The sequence below is a fragment of the Acanthopagrus latus genome, chromosome 16, assembly GCF_904848185.1.
Source record: "Acanthopagrus latus isolate v.2019 chromosome 16, fAcaLat1.1, whole genome shotgun sequence".
In the NCBI taxonomy this organism is placed as follows: Eukaryota; Metazoa; Chordata; class Actinopteri; order Spariformes; family Sparidae; genus Acanthopagrus; species Acanthopagrus latus.
This window is the reverse complement of record NC_051054.1, coordinates 5,503,135-5,517,887: the sequence shown is the minus strand read 5'-3', so window position 1 is coordinate 5,517,887 and position 14,753 is coordinate 5,503,135. Positions and strand designations below refer to the sequence as shown.

The window sequence follows — 14,753 nt, the reverse complement described above, 5'->3', positions numbered from 1 at the left end:
CAGGTGTTTTTCTACAGACGACCAGAGAGAGAAAAAAGAAAGGTCGTATTTAATTGCAGCACTTTTAGCTGCTGCTCCTGCTCTCGCCCGGAGTGTTCAAGTCCTCCTGGTTTTTGTGAAAATCTGTGCACGAAGGAGAAGCTCTGCAGAGTAAAAGCCGAGCGATTTCAGGGTCGCCAACAGAGAAGATTTTTTTGAAGTGGAGAATGGATATAACACGTATCACATAGCACTTCCTCTGATGTGTTACTCCACCACAGCGGTTTCACACTTCTCGCGGTTGCACAGTATTATTTAGTGTTTGTGGAGAGAAAGCCGGGGAGGAGACCAAAAACAGTAAATCTTGCTGTCGAAGAAAAGGAGGCATTGGAGAAAAAAAAAGAGAGAGGAGGCGGGTGGCTAAAGCAAATTTCACCCGCAGCGTGTTTTTTTTTTTGTTTTTTTTTGGCCGCGGAACAGAGGCAGAAAGAGACACTCTTCTGCATCTGCCCCTCCATCTCTCTGCACCACCTCCACTTTCATGTCTCACTCCCCGTCACCGTTTCCATCTCCTCTTTCCCCTCCTCCGTCTGCTCGGGACTCGGGGAAGGCAGAGGCCGAGCTGGCTGCGGGCGGCCCAGTGCAGCGGAGGTGTGAACCCTCTAATCGGCTGTCATTACCCAGCGGCACTTCCCACACGAAGACTCAACTGAAGGGTGCTGTGTCTAACATGTTAACATCAGTAAATCATTATCGCGTTCATTTTGACACATTAGTCTAATTCAGTTTAGCAGATGAGAACACTGGTGAGAGCACTGATGGGGAGGGAGGTCGCTTTATGCCAAAGAAGATTCTAGTTTCAACCTTTTTGTGTTGAATTTCATACTGGAGCTCTGCTGGCTTATATGGCTCCGATCCAAAGTGATACGGAGAAGAAGAGAGAGGCGATGCAACATCATCTCTTGCATCCATAAATGAACAGATGGACATTTTTGGAAACACGTTTATTGACTTTCTCGAGTCAGATGAGATGATTGATGCCGAGAGTACACAGCTGAAATCAGGAGACAATGTGGCTAGCTTAGCTTAGCATCAAGACTGGAAGCAGGGGTAAACAGTTAGCCTGGATCTTTCTGTTTGTGTGTGGTGTAACAGACTTTCATGTTGGGATGCTGGTGGCGTTGCAGGCCACAAGACTGCCAACCGGACAACCACAGCTCAAGTCATGGGAGGCATTTCCTGCCACGTTTGTAGTGACCGAATCCGGATATTTTTCACAGGAAGTCGGACCACTTCCAGCGTGTTTGTGGTGACAGCACTGGGCGTTTTAAGCAGGTCTCAGGACATTTCCAGTGTGGTTTTGGTGACTGAAAGAGGTGTTTTAATCTGGACCGTGGTGTTTTCCAAACCTAATCGATCTTGTCTTTTTGTGCCTAAAAGTGACCAGAGCAGAAGCAAAGTGATACGACGAGAGAGAAATAGAAAATGTAACCTAAATAAACATAAAGTTGTAATATAAAGAACTTTGAAGTTATCCTTGGTTTTGCAGGACCATTTTGAGTGTTTCTGTGACTGAAAGTCACACAGTTGCTGGTTATGTGCTGTATTACAAGTACATCTCTATCTTTATTCAAAGTTGACCCCTTTTTGATGAAAATGACACTCAGATTTTGGCAAACACTCAACTGCTGGAAAATTCTGTTCATGCTCAAACAGATACACCTTCAAACCGCTCGCACGCCGCCCGTAATCACTCACACACTGGCGGAGCAGTGCATGGGGAACATTAAGCAACATTTGCATGTGTCTATGACAAACATCAATAATTCATATGTATACCAACATCTGGCATCCGCCGCTGTGGAAGCTGCAGAAAAGCCACTCTGAGTGAAGCAGGAGTGTGTCTGTGTAAGAGAGAGTGTGTGTGTGTGTGTGTGTGTGACGGGGATACAATCAAACACCTGCTGTTCACACAAACACAAATCACAGTGCAGTGTTTACAGGGACTGTCCTGCTGCCGGTGCGGTGGATGGTGGCGTAATACGAATGCTTTCACCGTGGTGTGTTGACAGAAAAGACACAGAGGAGGGTGTGACAGTGCGCGGCGGCCGGCTCGCTCGTATGCGCTCACGCTGACTCACAGGTGTATCCGTGCAGGCTCACACGTCTCCACCGCACTGATTTTCACTTACGGCGTCGTGATCGGTTCTTATTTTTTTTATTTAGCTTTGTGCAGGAGCTGCTGTCAGAGGCATAACGGACACTTTCCAGGGCGAAATGTGAATGAGCTACAAACTGAGTGATGTGTCATTTGTGTCCTCTAATCAGTTGTTTTAGGTAAATCACTTAAAGGAGCTATATGTTATGAATTTTATTTTTATGTTAGCTCATATCCTGGTTGCTCTGCTGACATGGATGCGTTTATGTATCAGATAAAAACTAATTTTTCACTCTGATGTACTCAAATATGTGCAGCAAATCTAACATCTACCGTGTTGAGCAAACACGATCAGCACTTGTGTCGTTCCATTTTTTTTCTGCAGTCTGTCAAAATTACAGAAACACTGTCACTTCCAGAGCAGCTCCTTACCGTATACGATGAGGACTAATTACAGGTGGCTCGGTCTTGTTGGGGTTGAACACCAGAGTGTAAAATGTATTTGACAAGTTAATTTATGTTGCTGAGCTCCAGAGAAATACCACACAAAGGTGCAAAATGAAGATAAACTGTGTCCATGAACGCCAACATGCCTGTTGATTACTGCATGATGATATTTTCATCGATTTAGAGAAGTCCCTTGTGAAATTAGGGCCACATTTTAACTGTGGCAGAGAATCAGATTGAATTCTAATAGTGTTTTGAAAGTGTTAAAGCCTTAAGATATTGTTACCATATTGAGTTAGTAAGCAGGAAACTGCTCCGGGATCCCAGAGCTGTGTCACCTGGTTTGTGCTAATGTATCCATTACGTTATGGTTTATTGGTAATATGTGCAACAAAAACACAAACATTAGTTGGTTTGACGCGATAAAAGCCTTTAAGGTAGGTTCTACTTTATTGCTCAACCTTGAGGCCTTGTCTTAAAGGATCAGTTCACAGAAAAATCAAATCTGCTCACCCTGCAAAACTTCACCTGACTTTACATCAGCATGTGATCATTTATAGTGACAAACCCACACAGGATTATCAATAGATGATGTATGTCTTTTTAGCATCTTTCAGCTCATTGTTTTGGTTTTACGGCCCATAACTTCACTGTTAGGATTCCTGTTCTTTCATAACAATGTTAGCAGCTAGCTGGTGAACAAACTGGCAACCAAAGAGCAGAATATGTGTATTTATATTAACAGAGACTCAAAGCATGACTCAAAGGAGAGAGAAATGCACTTATGAACACAAACAGGCCTCCAAATGAATGCTAATGTTACTCTGTCTCTACTGGATGTTCGCCATAGGTGACAATATGTCAATGATTTGTTTACAGTTTGAAAAAATTGATTATTGCAGGTTTAAAGAGGGTGTGTGACAAAATGGTAAATCTACACCGTTGACAGAAAGTGGAGAGAACAGCTAGTTTCAGATCCCACTTGTCCATCAGACTCCAGCGCTTCTTCCTCTCATTCCTGATGGCAGCAGACATCTTACCGAGCAATCTGAGGAAAGCCCCGCCGGTGGGATCTGAGGAGAAGAGAGGTGGATTGTTCTGCCGCGTGCCGTGTGCTAACGGGATCTCGGATGGTCGACTTCCCCCCCTCAGCGAGCAGGATTCACATGCCAGAGAGCAGGATTTAGCCACAGAAATACATTTTAATTCCTCTGGAGATACTCGGATTAATACTTTTATATACACGGTGCGTGCAGCGCAATGTGCATGAAAAGGAAAAATCTGTGTTTGAGTTTGTGTGGGTGTATGAGAGGCAGAGTTTGTGTGTGTGTGTGTCAGTGCTTTGACTGACACAAACCTCGCTATATGTCACGGCGCTGGAAGTACATCAGCGGGGATGTCAGGGAACGAGTTTGCTTTTTGACTCGATACATGATACATGAGCAGCTATCTATAATGAATGCCGCCGCGCCGCTTATCTTATTAGCTCTGCTCCCTCTTTACAAATCCACGCTCCCCAAATAACGTGCGTAAGAAATGGTACTTTTGCTCGGATGACGTGGTGGGGGAGCGTCTTCCCATGAGACGTCAGACGCATAATGAAGTCTGTCATCCCTATTGCAGGGCTAACTGTGCCACTCTCCACTATTGTTGACTTGTCTTCTGCATTCGGAGGCCTGAGAGGGCGGATGCAGGCTCGTCGTGAGCTTTGTTGTCGTTTGCATGCGTCCAATTGAATTCAGAGCAATTCCTCAAGGAGCTCCTGCTACAATGGAGCGAGGCACGGAGACATCTGGGTGCCTACTGACCACTTAACTGCCTGCGCTCGTCAATAACTCTTTAAAAAGATCAATTAGGGCGATCAGTGGCGAGAACGCCGCCGGGGGCCGAGGTGCCATATTGAGCTGTTTTCTGTCAGATGATGTCACACGCAGCTCTCTCCCGGAGAAGGCGCCTCACCCCTCCAGACATTTGACTTCATTAAAGGGGTGTTCTCCTCAAACCGGAGCAATAAACTCAGCAATAAGCTGCCTCTCTCTTATCTGGCTCGTCTGTGCCCCGAGAGGAGGAGGAGGAGGAGGAGGAGGCCGAGTCCTCGCAGTGTCCAGCCAGCCGACTCAGTGAAAGTGTTCTGACTGAAACATCGAGCCATAAAAATCGACTCAGATAGCGACACTTTCTATCATTTATCGTTCACTCACCTTTTTGCCCTTGTGAAATGTCCGTTAACACAATTTTTACAACCTGATTGATTATCACGCTGCTGTTTTCACTTCATTGTGTTCTACTATCCTCGCTGCCGCCGCGGTCAGAGCGCTCTTCTGCCCCGCCGCTCGGCTTGTATCAGACGGCGTGATAAATGTGGTTGTCATGACGCCCGTGGCAGCCAATGAGCCCGCTGGAACCTGCCAGCGTGTCGAGACCGGCCGGTGACAGACAGCAGGCCGACCTTTCACCTCCTAACCTTTTCTTCCATGCTGATTATTAATCCTACTTACAGAGCACTTCCTGTGTCCCTCCATCACAAATTAACCTTTATTCTCTTCTTCTGTCTTCCTCTCTCCCTCTTTTCCTTTCACGCCCCCTTCCCTTTCCCCTCCCCCCCACTTTTCTCTCCCTCTTGCAGCAAAGTTGTTCACGTGAAAATTATTGACGATGAGGAGTATGAGAAAAACAAGAACTTCTTCCTGGAGCTGGCCGAGCCTCGCATGGTAGACATGAGTCTGCAGAAAGGTGCAGTACTGAATCTCTCTCTCTCTCTCCTGTCACTTCCTCTGTCTCTCGCTCTCACACGTTGTCTCTTCTCTCAGCCCTCCGTCTCCCCCCGGGTGTCTTCTCTGCCCACTTCCCTTTTGCTGTATCTGCTCCTTTCCTCACCCCCTGCCTCCCCTCTTCTTTTTTTGCACCGCTGTGCACGCAAGGACTCTCTATCTCATCGCCATGCCTTCATGTGGCACCTCCCGCACAGTCAAGACACAAACGCTCCATCCCCATCACAGCGACAACCTCCCCAGACGACACCGTCATCTGCATAAAAACAGAACAGGGAGTCGAGCAGTTGCTGTGATTTACAGTCTCCAGGGAGCACGCAGCCATTATTATGTAAAGGCACGTTTTACCTAAATGCAGTCTGGTCTCGTAGCTATTTTTAAGTTTATGCACCTTCTTGGGTGGAAAAATGCAAGTAAACTGCTGTCGGTGAAATGAGATCATTGATTTATTTCTTGCTATTAGACTGTATAGCTCACAGGGCTCTTTGAGTTCAATAAGTTTGTATAAAACTTCAGGAACCTAAACAATTTTCTGATGCTATCTTACGTGCGGCTCATATTGAGGTCTTGTATTCTCTGGCAGGATTATGTGCCGCTGCGCAACAAGCTGTCTTCAGGCTTTTTTTTTTTTTTTTTTTTTTTCACGGCAAGGTGAATATAGAAATAGAAGTAGGACGTAGAAGAATTCAAATCAGAGCTAGTTTTCATCATAAGTTTTGTTTGTTTCCTTGTTTCCAGCTCGTCGTCGGTAATGTCTGCTGAAAGAAGCCAACAGGCATTTTTCTTAAGATCCGCGCACCGTTATCTAATGCAGTGTTATCTAACCACGCTTAAGGCCAGAGGATGGGAGAGGCTCACAAGCTGGTGCGCAGGGTGCAGAATCTTACACTTGGCTGTTGCCTCCGAACACTACAGCTCATTATGTTTACGTTATTGGCTCTGGCAGTAGCTGTCTGAGTGGCGCCGGCTCCCCGTGTTCTCGGAGTCATGATGAAGAGCAGTTACTATGCAGGTCTTTCATGAGTGACGACTGCGCCGCTCCAAACACTCCTCCGCTGCTCTATGATGCTTCTCGTGTTTTTGTTCTCTTTACGTGTCGGTGCAGGGTTGTTGTTTTTTTACCCACACGCATCCTGACGAAGACACACACACACCAAGCTGTCTGTCACACGTCTCTGTTTGTCTGTGTGTGATACCAGTGAACTCTGAATTTAAACTTACTGCGCTCTTGCGGTTGTTGTTAGTTTTCTCTAAATGGAAGCCAAACTAAATGCCAGCAAGGTAAAATCGAGGCAAACAAAGGCACATATAATGTAGATAAATGCACAAATGCATTCATAGTTTATTATTATACTGGTCAGCATGTTTACATACCAGTTTATATTAATTTCTAACTACCTGTAATCTTAAAGGAGTGAGACATCACACTTCTTCCTCATCTCTGTTGAGAGCTGCACATGCTCAGTGCAGATCAGGTGCCTGGATCAGGTAGCAGTACGAATCCGGCCAACAATGATTTCTTTTTTCATCTTTCACTTCAGTCCCTCCACCAGTGGAAATATCTCTGTAAGTCTGCAGGTGCTAAGAGAACAGAGGCACACATGCACATTCTCTATCTCTCGCAGCCATCAAGGTTTCTGCAGTAGGACCGTTGAGTTCTCGTTGCACCGAACACCGGTCTGGATTGTCACGGACAGAATAGTTGCAGAGGAAGTGGAGGAAGAGAGAGAGAGATATCTGAGATGAGGATAGGTAACGACAGCTGGAGCTAAGGAAGACACATGCCAATGGCCAGGTTTAGTCTGAACAGATCAAAACAGCTGCTTTGTTCGGGTCACACACCGACAGCAGAGAGAAAGTGAAACCATGTGTGTGTTTTTTTTCTGGCTCCAGGAGCTCAGAGCGTCCGGTGATTCCTGCATGTTAACACATACAACACACCGGGTTTCAGGTTACATCCAGATAAAGGATAAGTTCACCTGAAAAATTAAAATCCAGTCACTAACATCTCACCTTCACGCTGAGGCAAAGTTGGGTGAAGTTTCATCGTCCACAAAGCATCTCTGGAGTTTCACAGAAAAACAGAATTGCAGTATTTTCATGGACAACTGAAGTAGATGGAGACAAAGTGTCCTCGGTAGCCAGACCAGCTGGCCCAGGATTGGAAAATATCTCATTTCCATCACTGTCGCATGGTCAAGCTTATCCACCCACCTCGGTCAGCGTACGTGCTACAGTGAATATTTCAGCATTAAAAAGGGTGTAAAAACATCTGTGTTTACGTGTTAAAGGAGACCTGTCATGCTTTTTGTATTTTCCCCTTCCCTTCAAGATGATTCATTTCATGTGCATGTAAAAGTTCTAAATAAACACACATAACACCGCCGCTGAAGTGTATGAAACGCCTCGTCAGAAGTCCCACCTTTAATTCTGTGACTTCCACACTTCGCAAAATGTCACCGTGTCATACATTTGCAACATTCGCTGCAGAAGTGAAGCTAAAACACAACAGAGCCGATCGGAAACACAGTGAGCGGTGCTGGCTCAGGCATGTGTGAGCTGACTAATCAGGGGAGGGCAGGCCTTAAAGATGCAGGAGCTAAAACAGAGGGAGGATACAGTGCTGCAGATTAGTTTTCTAAACACTAAAGCCCATAAACCCATTCTAATAGTAACCCAAAATAAAATCATGAAGTTGTTTCACTGTTTTGCTGTGAAGCTCCAGAAAGAAAAACACTGGCATGGCGGTCATGAGATAATGACTGCATTTCCCTTCCCTTTAATCCATCATCATGGAGCGTAACATGGTGATACACCTCTGCAACTTCCTTGTTGACATATTCTTGTATATTTATAGCACAACCTGATTAAAATGGTGCTCATTCTACATACATCTGCACAAGAACGATGAAAAACCACCACTGAACCGCTAATGAAAGTGCAGCCAGTGTTGACATTGAGTAATACAAGATACCTCTACTGACTTTTTTTAAAATGCAAGGAGGTAATGAATGTTTGATCGGGGGGAATAAATGTTTGATCTATATATGATGAGGAGTTAATGAAAAAGCCTTTCTGTATTGTTTCCCGTGCAGGATCATCTTTTATGAATGTGCTCGTGCTGATAAAATCGCTGTGATTTCGAAATTAGACCAAAACACAAGCTGGTGTTTAGCAGCGGGCTTACGTTTTACTCTCCCGTTGCAACGGTAGGTGCTGCCGGATCTCAGCGATGTGAGTCATGTGATAATTTCTCACTTTTCATATATAATGTGGCGATTATATTGTTGTTCATAACCGCTGATGTGGGGCTGATTGGGTTTGTTTTTCTCCCTATTAAAGCCGGAGTGGAGGAGCAGAAATGATGAATATTCTATGAGAGTCTTTGTTTTGAGCGCCTTGCTCCATTTTCCTCCACAGCCGCTCCACCGACAGAAAAAAAAAAACGTGTTTCTCCCCCCCATTATTTCACAATTATAGATGATCAAAATAGGAGCACAAAACCAACTGTCAGATCTCATTTCAACTCTCCGGTCTTTTCATTTATTACCAGCGGTTGCATCATTCATTGCAACTTTTCTACATTTCTTCACGCGCCGATGCTGATAGCAACAACCTGGCAGATGTGAGCGAGTCCTAAGCTGGCAGGTCTGACTTTGGACAGTGTGTGAGTAATGAAAGCAATCACGCCAACAGTCACCCTGACATGTCACTCTGGAATTGTTTACTGCCGTCTCCAGCTATGCCCTTCTCTAACTTACACTGAAGTGGTCAATACCATTAGCACCTCTGGTGAGGGTGTCTGGGCAAGATGCTCCATGACTGCTGCAGCTGCAAAACAGCTCTGCAGCCACAATGAGAGTCACATCTACATTTGTTCACGGCATCAGAGGACTTTATTTCAGAGACTCTCAACCCGAGACATGTTGTGGTGTGTTCGGTATGTTCTATTGCTTTTGTTGATTTGTGCAGGTGACAGCACTTCATTCACATTTGTTTGGCATCAGCTAAATTAAGGCTTGATCCGACTTTCGATTTTTACCCCTAGCCCTCATTTTTAGTGCCCCATGGCCCCTCAGAAAAGACTTACAGGAAGTGTAGTGTTTGAAATCTCCTCTTATGAGATGGGACAACCATTTGAGACCCTCTTACATCGTCAGTACTCGTCAATCTTTGTGTTGAAGATAACTCGTAAATGTAGTGTTTCAAATTCTTTACTCAAGAAAAGTAAGAAAGCACAGGCTGTGATACAAACTATAAAGTCAAGAGTTTCCCTCTGAAGGACCTTTCTGCCAGCCATTTCTGTGTAAAGCTACACGAACCTTACAAATATTTAATGTAATTCAGAGACTCTTGAACCTTTTGTTTGTCTGAGCTGTCCGTGACTGCACCACAAAGACAGCTGATTCTTCTTCCAAGTGCCTCAAATCCCGACGTTTTGGGTTGGTTGTGTCTTGAGCACTGCAGAAAATTCTGAGAATAAGAAAATACAGGCACTACTAGCTCATGGCAAACAGGTAGTAATAGATTCATGCTCCGTGTGGTGGCTCATGTAGCCCAAACACCTGACCCTACACCTTTATCCCAACAGGAACGGCTACATCCCACCTCCAGGCATGAAAATGTCTCTCTTCCAAGTAATATATGGTCCACTTATTATTATTGCGACCAAAATCCCATGAGGCGGTTCACCAAAGCTCTGTGCAGTAAACACGTAGTTGTGAGGCCTTGCTGCAGTTACAACAACTGGTCGTTTTCTCGGGTTTTGACCTTGAATGGACCAAAATCCAACAGAATAACCTCCAGCATAATAGTGTGTGGCTGTGCATTCACTGTCCTCTAAACTACACTGGCTTCCTGACACAAAGAGCACAAGGACAAGCGGACAAGACCTCATAAATCCAGTACAGACAGTATATATCATTTTACATGTAATTAACAGAGGGTGGCACAACTGAAGATGAACTCTGAACCACAGAATCAGAGTTCACGACAGGTTTGTGTCAGCAACTATCCATCCAGCTGAAGGGCCTTCATATCTGACTGTGACCTCTGACCTCTCTGTCAAGCAGAAACAAATTGCCCAGCACAGAAATCAATGCATATCAAGTCATACAATAGCTGCATGAGGAGTGTGGTCGTCATTGTAGCATTGTCATTACAGCAGCATCAGATATTGATTTAATATGATGTCAGAGAATTGTGAGAAATGATCATCACGTGTTCCTAAATTGCTTTAACAAACATTTTTTTAAAATCAGGAGGAGCAATTATTTGAGAAGCTAAGGAATATTTATAGAGGACAGAATAATAATATATTATTAACAATATAATACATAAATAAATGAATTTAAAAATGAATGATTACTAAATTGATTAAATGGTGCAATATGTAAGAATTGGCGTCCTGTCCAATTCACACTCAAAAAACAAATATGAGAAAAAACCACTAACCACTGCTAACTGCACCTGCCATTAGCTAGTTAGCTCAGTTAGCCATGCAGCTGGCAGTGCAGACTGAGAACTTAAAGCACAGAATGGGCCGGGATAGCTGGTTAGCATGCTAACTTAATTAAGAATCTCTGCAACACAATACACAGTCATGCTAACTGTTATAACTGATATAATTTCCAATGCATTCAATTTGAATCTATTTATTGAGTCATATATTCATGTTTTAAAATGTACATTGATTTAGGTCCTCCATGAGTTTTTCACATTTGGTCAATTGATCGACCGATCTTTTTGCAGCTTGGATTTAAAAAAAGACCAGTGTGCTGGTAAACCAGTTGGTTATTTTTTTTTTTTTCCAGTTTGCTGAGTATTAAGTAGAACAAGATGCAGTAAATAAATGATGAGACCTGGATAGTCCTCTTCCTGAGGATGAAAATTGTCATGGCAAGGTCTTGAGTACACACACTCGTGCTGAAATAATGATAAGGATGGACAGATTGAGAGAAAAAAAAAAGGAGAGAAAGGACTGAGTGAGCTGCTCTGATGTGTCTAAAAACATCAGTAGATGAGAGGAAGCGATGGGTGGAGGAGGGGCGGGGAGTATTGGAAGTGTGGGACCTTCAAATGACACTGCAAAAAGTGTGCTACAAAGCAGTCGTTGGCAATGTCATCATTCATGTGCGCTGGTGTGCTCGTGTGGCTGTGTGTCGTCCCATGTGCGTGGAAAAAAAAACCAGAGTAAGAAACAACACTGAAGTGAGCGCGTGTGAAGGTGTTGTATTATCGCGTGTCTGCATGTGTCGGTGTGTTTGTGCATGCGTGCGTGCACGGCTGGTGGATTAATGCTCCTCTCCCCCTGCGGTAATCCATCTCCCACCCTGCCACTTTCCATTCAAATCATGCCTAGCGTGGGGAAATGTGCCACCCGTCAGCCCCCTCGCTCACTGTGAGCTCTCGTGGCATCTAAGGGCACTTCACATGCTGTTGTGCCAGCTTGCCCGGTCCTTCTCACACGCACACACACATTCATTACCTCTAAATGAGCCGTGAGTCAGACTGTGGAGGGACGCTAAGCCAAAGCAACTCAGATCAAGCTTGAATTAGACATTACTGAAAACACACTCGATGGCTGTGAAATGTTTCAGACAGAAGGCGATTTGTCAGTTTTTAACAGGGGCGACGGCGGGCATAGAAAGCAGTACTCGAGCAAATTTCAGACGTCTTGGAAAGAATTTCTTGTTTTTCTACGAAAGGTTTCAACAGACAGGGTTGTGTATTTTGTAAGTTGCCATCGAGAGGCTGACGAGCGCAGGGCAGTGCCACACGCAGACTGTAAGGGCAGAAACAGAAGAGGAATTAACTTCACACAAGTTCACGCCAGAGGGGCAAATTATTCTGCATTGTTTTCTGAGAATTGAAAGAAACATTTAAATAACTTAACAGAAAATTGCTGTATCTGTCTGTTTTTATTCTTTTAAATTCACCAGAAATAGAGTCTCTGAACTCCACACTTTTGGGCGAGGAGCTCTGTTTTGGTTTCAAAATCCTAAATATATTTTTTAGGTTGCAAGTGTGGCTGAGTTTCAACGTCATCTACACCTGTGGTTCCTAAAGTGGTGGACGGGCCCCATAACAGGCCCAGAGATGAGGCACAGCAAGGCTAAACTGGATGAGATGTGGTTCCGTCAGCAAAGCTTTGTGGCAGGACTCACAGGAAAACGTAAAACAGACAATGAATCTACGGCAGTAGCAGTGCCACATATGTAGGCTAGTAGCATTATATTAACAACAATACCAATGACAGTAGAGGTAGAAGTAGTAGTGATAGTGCACATGGTGGTTTAAGTTGTGTTTCAGCGATGAAACACAGTGAGCAAACTGCAGATAATTGATTCAGTGACCCTGTCAATTAAACCAATTTATAGCCGTAAAATCCAATAAAGTGGAACCAGTTCAGGAGATTTTCCCCCTGGGAACCAGACACACACCTTAATAACGTGTCGCCTGTACTCTCTGCGTGCATGAGCAACAATAAGGGTGTAGATGGAGGGGAGGGTTTTACATGTAACACCACAATATTTCAGTATTAAATATCGATTTGATTTGAAACAAGAGCTCCTTTGGGGGTTTGGTTTACTCTCTCAACCTTGAGTAACCACTCAAGGTTTCCATGTGAGCCTCCACGCGCTCTCCTCCGACTCATCAGCCTATGAACGATTTCTGCCTCCTCCACCTTGATGGAACCAGGAGCGTACCACGCCTGAACTTGGAGCTCATTACATTCCCTTTGGCCGGGGGTCACGGGCTGCATAAATCTCTATGTCTCTGCGAGTTTCATGAACCTGCCCTTTGTGTTGCTTTAAAAGTCAAGCTTATCATCCCTTTGTTAGCAGTCAACCCGTGTCTGACCTCGAATGAGTCTCTTCCTCTCAGCGTTGTCTGCGTGTCAAGGAAAAAGTGCTGTTTGCCTCCACGGAACGGTGAGATGCAAAGCTCGAGGCGGTGCAGGATTAGAACCACAGGAAATGAAAGGCCGCCTATCCACCGCTGAGAACAGAAGGCCACAGCTCCTGTGGCTGCAAATAAAGCTTCAATACTTATATCCTCTCTGATAAAGAGAAGATTTTATTCCACATGTCTGGCCCATAAAAAACTGTTCTTAAGTACAGTACTTACATGCATGTACATTTAACATCCAGTGACCTGTATTTTGCTGCTGATTATAATAACAATGGCAACAGTGTCCAGTTTCTGCACTTTCAGTTCATTAGTTCAAGTTAAATGCTAAAGTTATAACCAAGACAGTCTTTAAGTTAGTGTGCTGCAGGTCAGCTGAACGTGCACGAATGTTCAGCCAAGCATAAAGTTCAACGCAAGAATACATTTTCAAGTATTGAATAAAAAATTGTTTAGTTTGAGTCCCGTCACGTCTAACTCCACCGCCATCCCAGTTTCCCATTTGAGAAAGTGGTCAGAATACTTCCAAGTATGTCAAATAAAGTGGGAGCAAATGTTTTCTGGGAATTCAGTTGATGGTAACGTCTGTTTTTAGACATTTAATTGACCTAATTAATCAATTGATTTAGAAAACAGCCACCATCAGCTGGCTCTGTGTATGCACTTCCTCATCACGGGCGCTCATAGGTTTGATCATTAAATGGGTGACAAAACTCTCTCTATCTATATCTAATTTTCTATTTAGATTGATCCCTGATGTAATTTATTAAGTCCTTAAGATTCTCTCCATCCAGATTATAATCTCCAGGCTTTGTGGGGTCGAACACACTCGCTCCCTGGTTGCTGCCCCTCGGGGGATCTCACGTCTGTTCAAAGGGCTGAAGTGCTCAATCCTGGGCCTGGAGGAACTCTAAATGACTGGTATTGAATCAATTAGCTGCCTAATTGGGCTGAGATAAAGACTCCATTTCCTTATCACCAGCCCCACCAGCCATTACAGATGGCACTGGGGATCTCCCGCTGGATGTGCCGGTAGGTCATAGTGAAGCTGCTGATGGTCCCGCCGATCTCACCATAAGCCATGAAGAAGGAAGTGTGCATGCTAGTCGAGTAAACTATTGTTTTGTCAGTAACTTGTAGCAGAAATACACAACTTCACAAAGCATTTCCAAGTGGCTTTACCTTTGGACAAGACAGTTTTAGCAACGTGGCTTCTGCTAGCAGCCTGGCCGCTGTCCAAAGCAAAAGCCAAACATAAGAAACCCAATTTGGCCCAGAAACCCTGAACTCAGTGCTCTGAAAAGCCACAGTAAAACACCAGGTTGTATTTATAAGTAGGCAGGTTTGTTACTTACTGATCTAGGAGACAGAACACAAATCCTGGATCAGTTTGGGATTCTTACATTTGTCTTTTTGCTTTGGACAGAAGCCAGGCTGCCTGTGTAGAGTAAAAAGTGAATTTCTCCAAATTATTAGTCTATTAATAT

General features: G+C 44.3%; 1 protein-coding gene across 4 annotated transcripts in view; it reads left to right on the top strand.

Moving 5' to 3' along the window:
• The window catches only part of slc8a3 (solute carrier family 8 member 3), a 101,708-nt gene that overhangs the window by 64,529 nt on the left and 22,426 nt on the right, over window positions 1-14,753 (top strand). For 3 of the 4 annotated variants that reach the window (XM_037071995.1, XM_037071996.1, XM_037071997.1), the window contains one exon: window positions 5,211-5,317. The exons of the other annotated variant lie outside the window; for it this stretch is intronic. In XM_037071995.1, coding sequence (XP_036927890.1) covers window positions 5,211-5,317 — 107 coding nt within the window. The remainder of the gene's footprint in view (window positions 1-5,210; window positions 5,318-14,753) is intronic. 4 annotated transcript variants of the gene reach the window in all.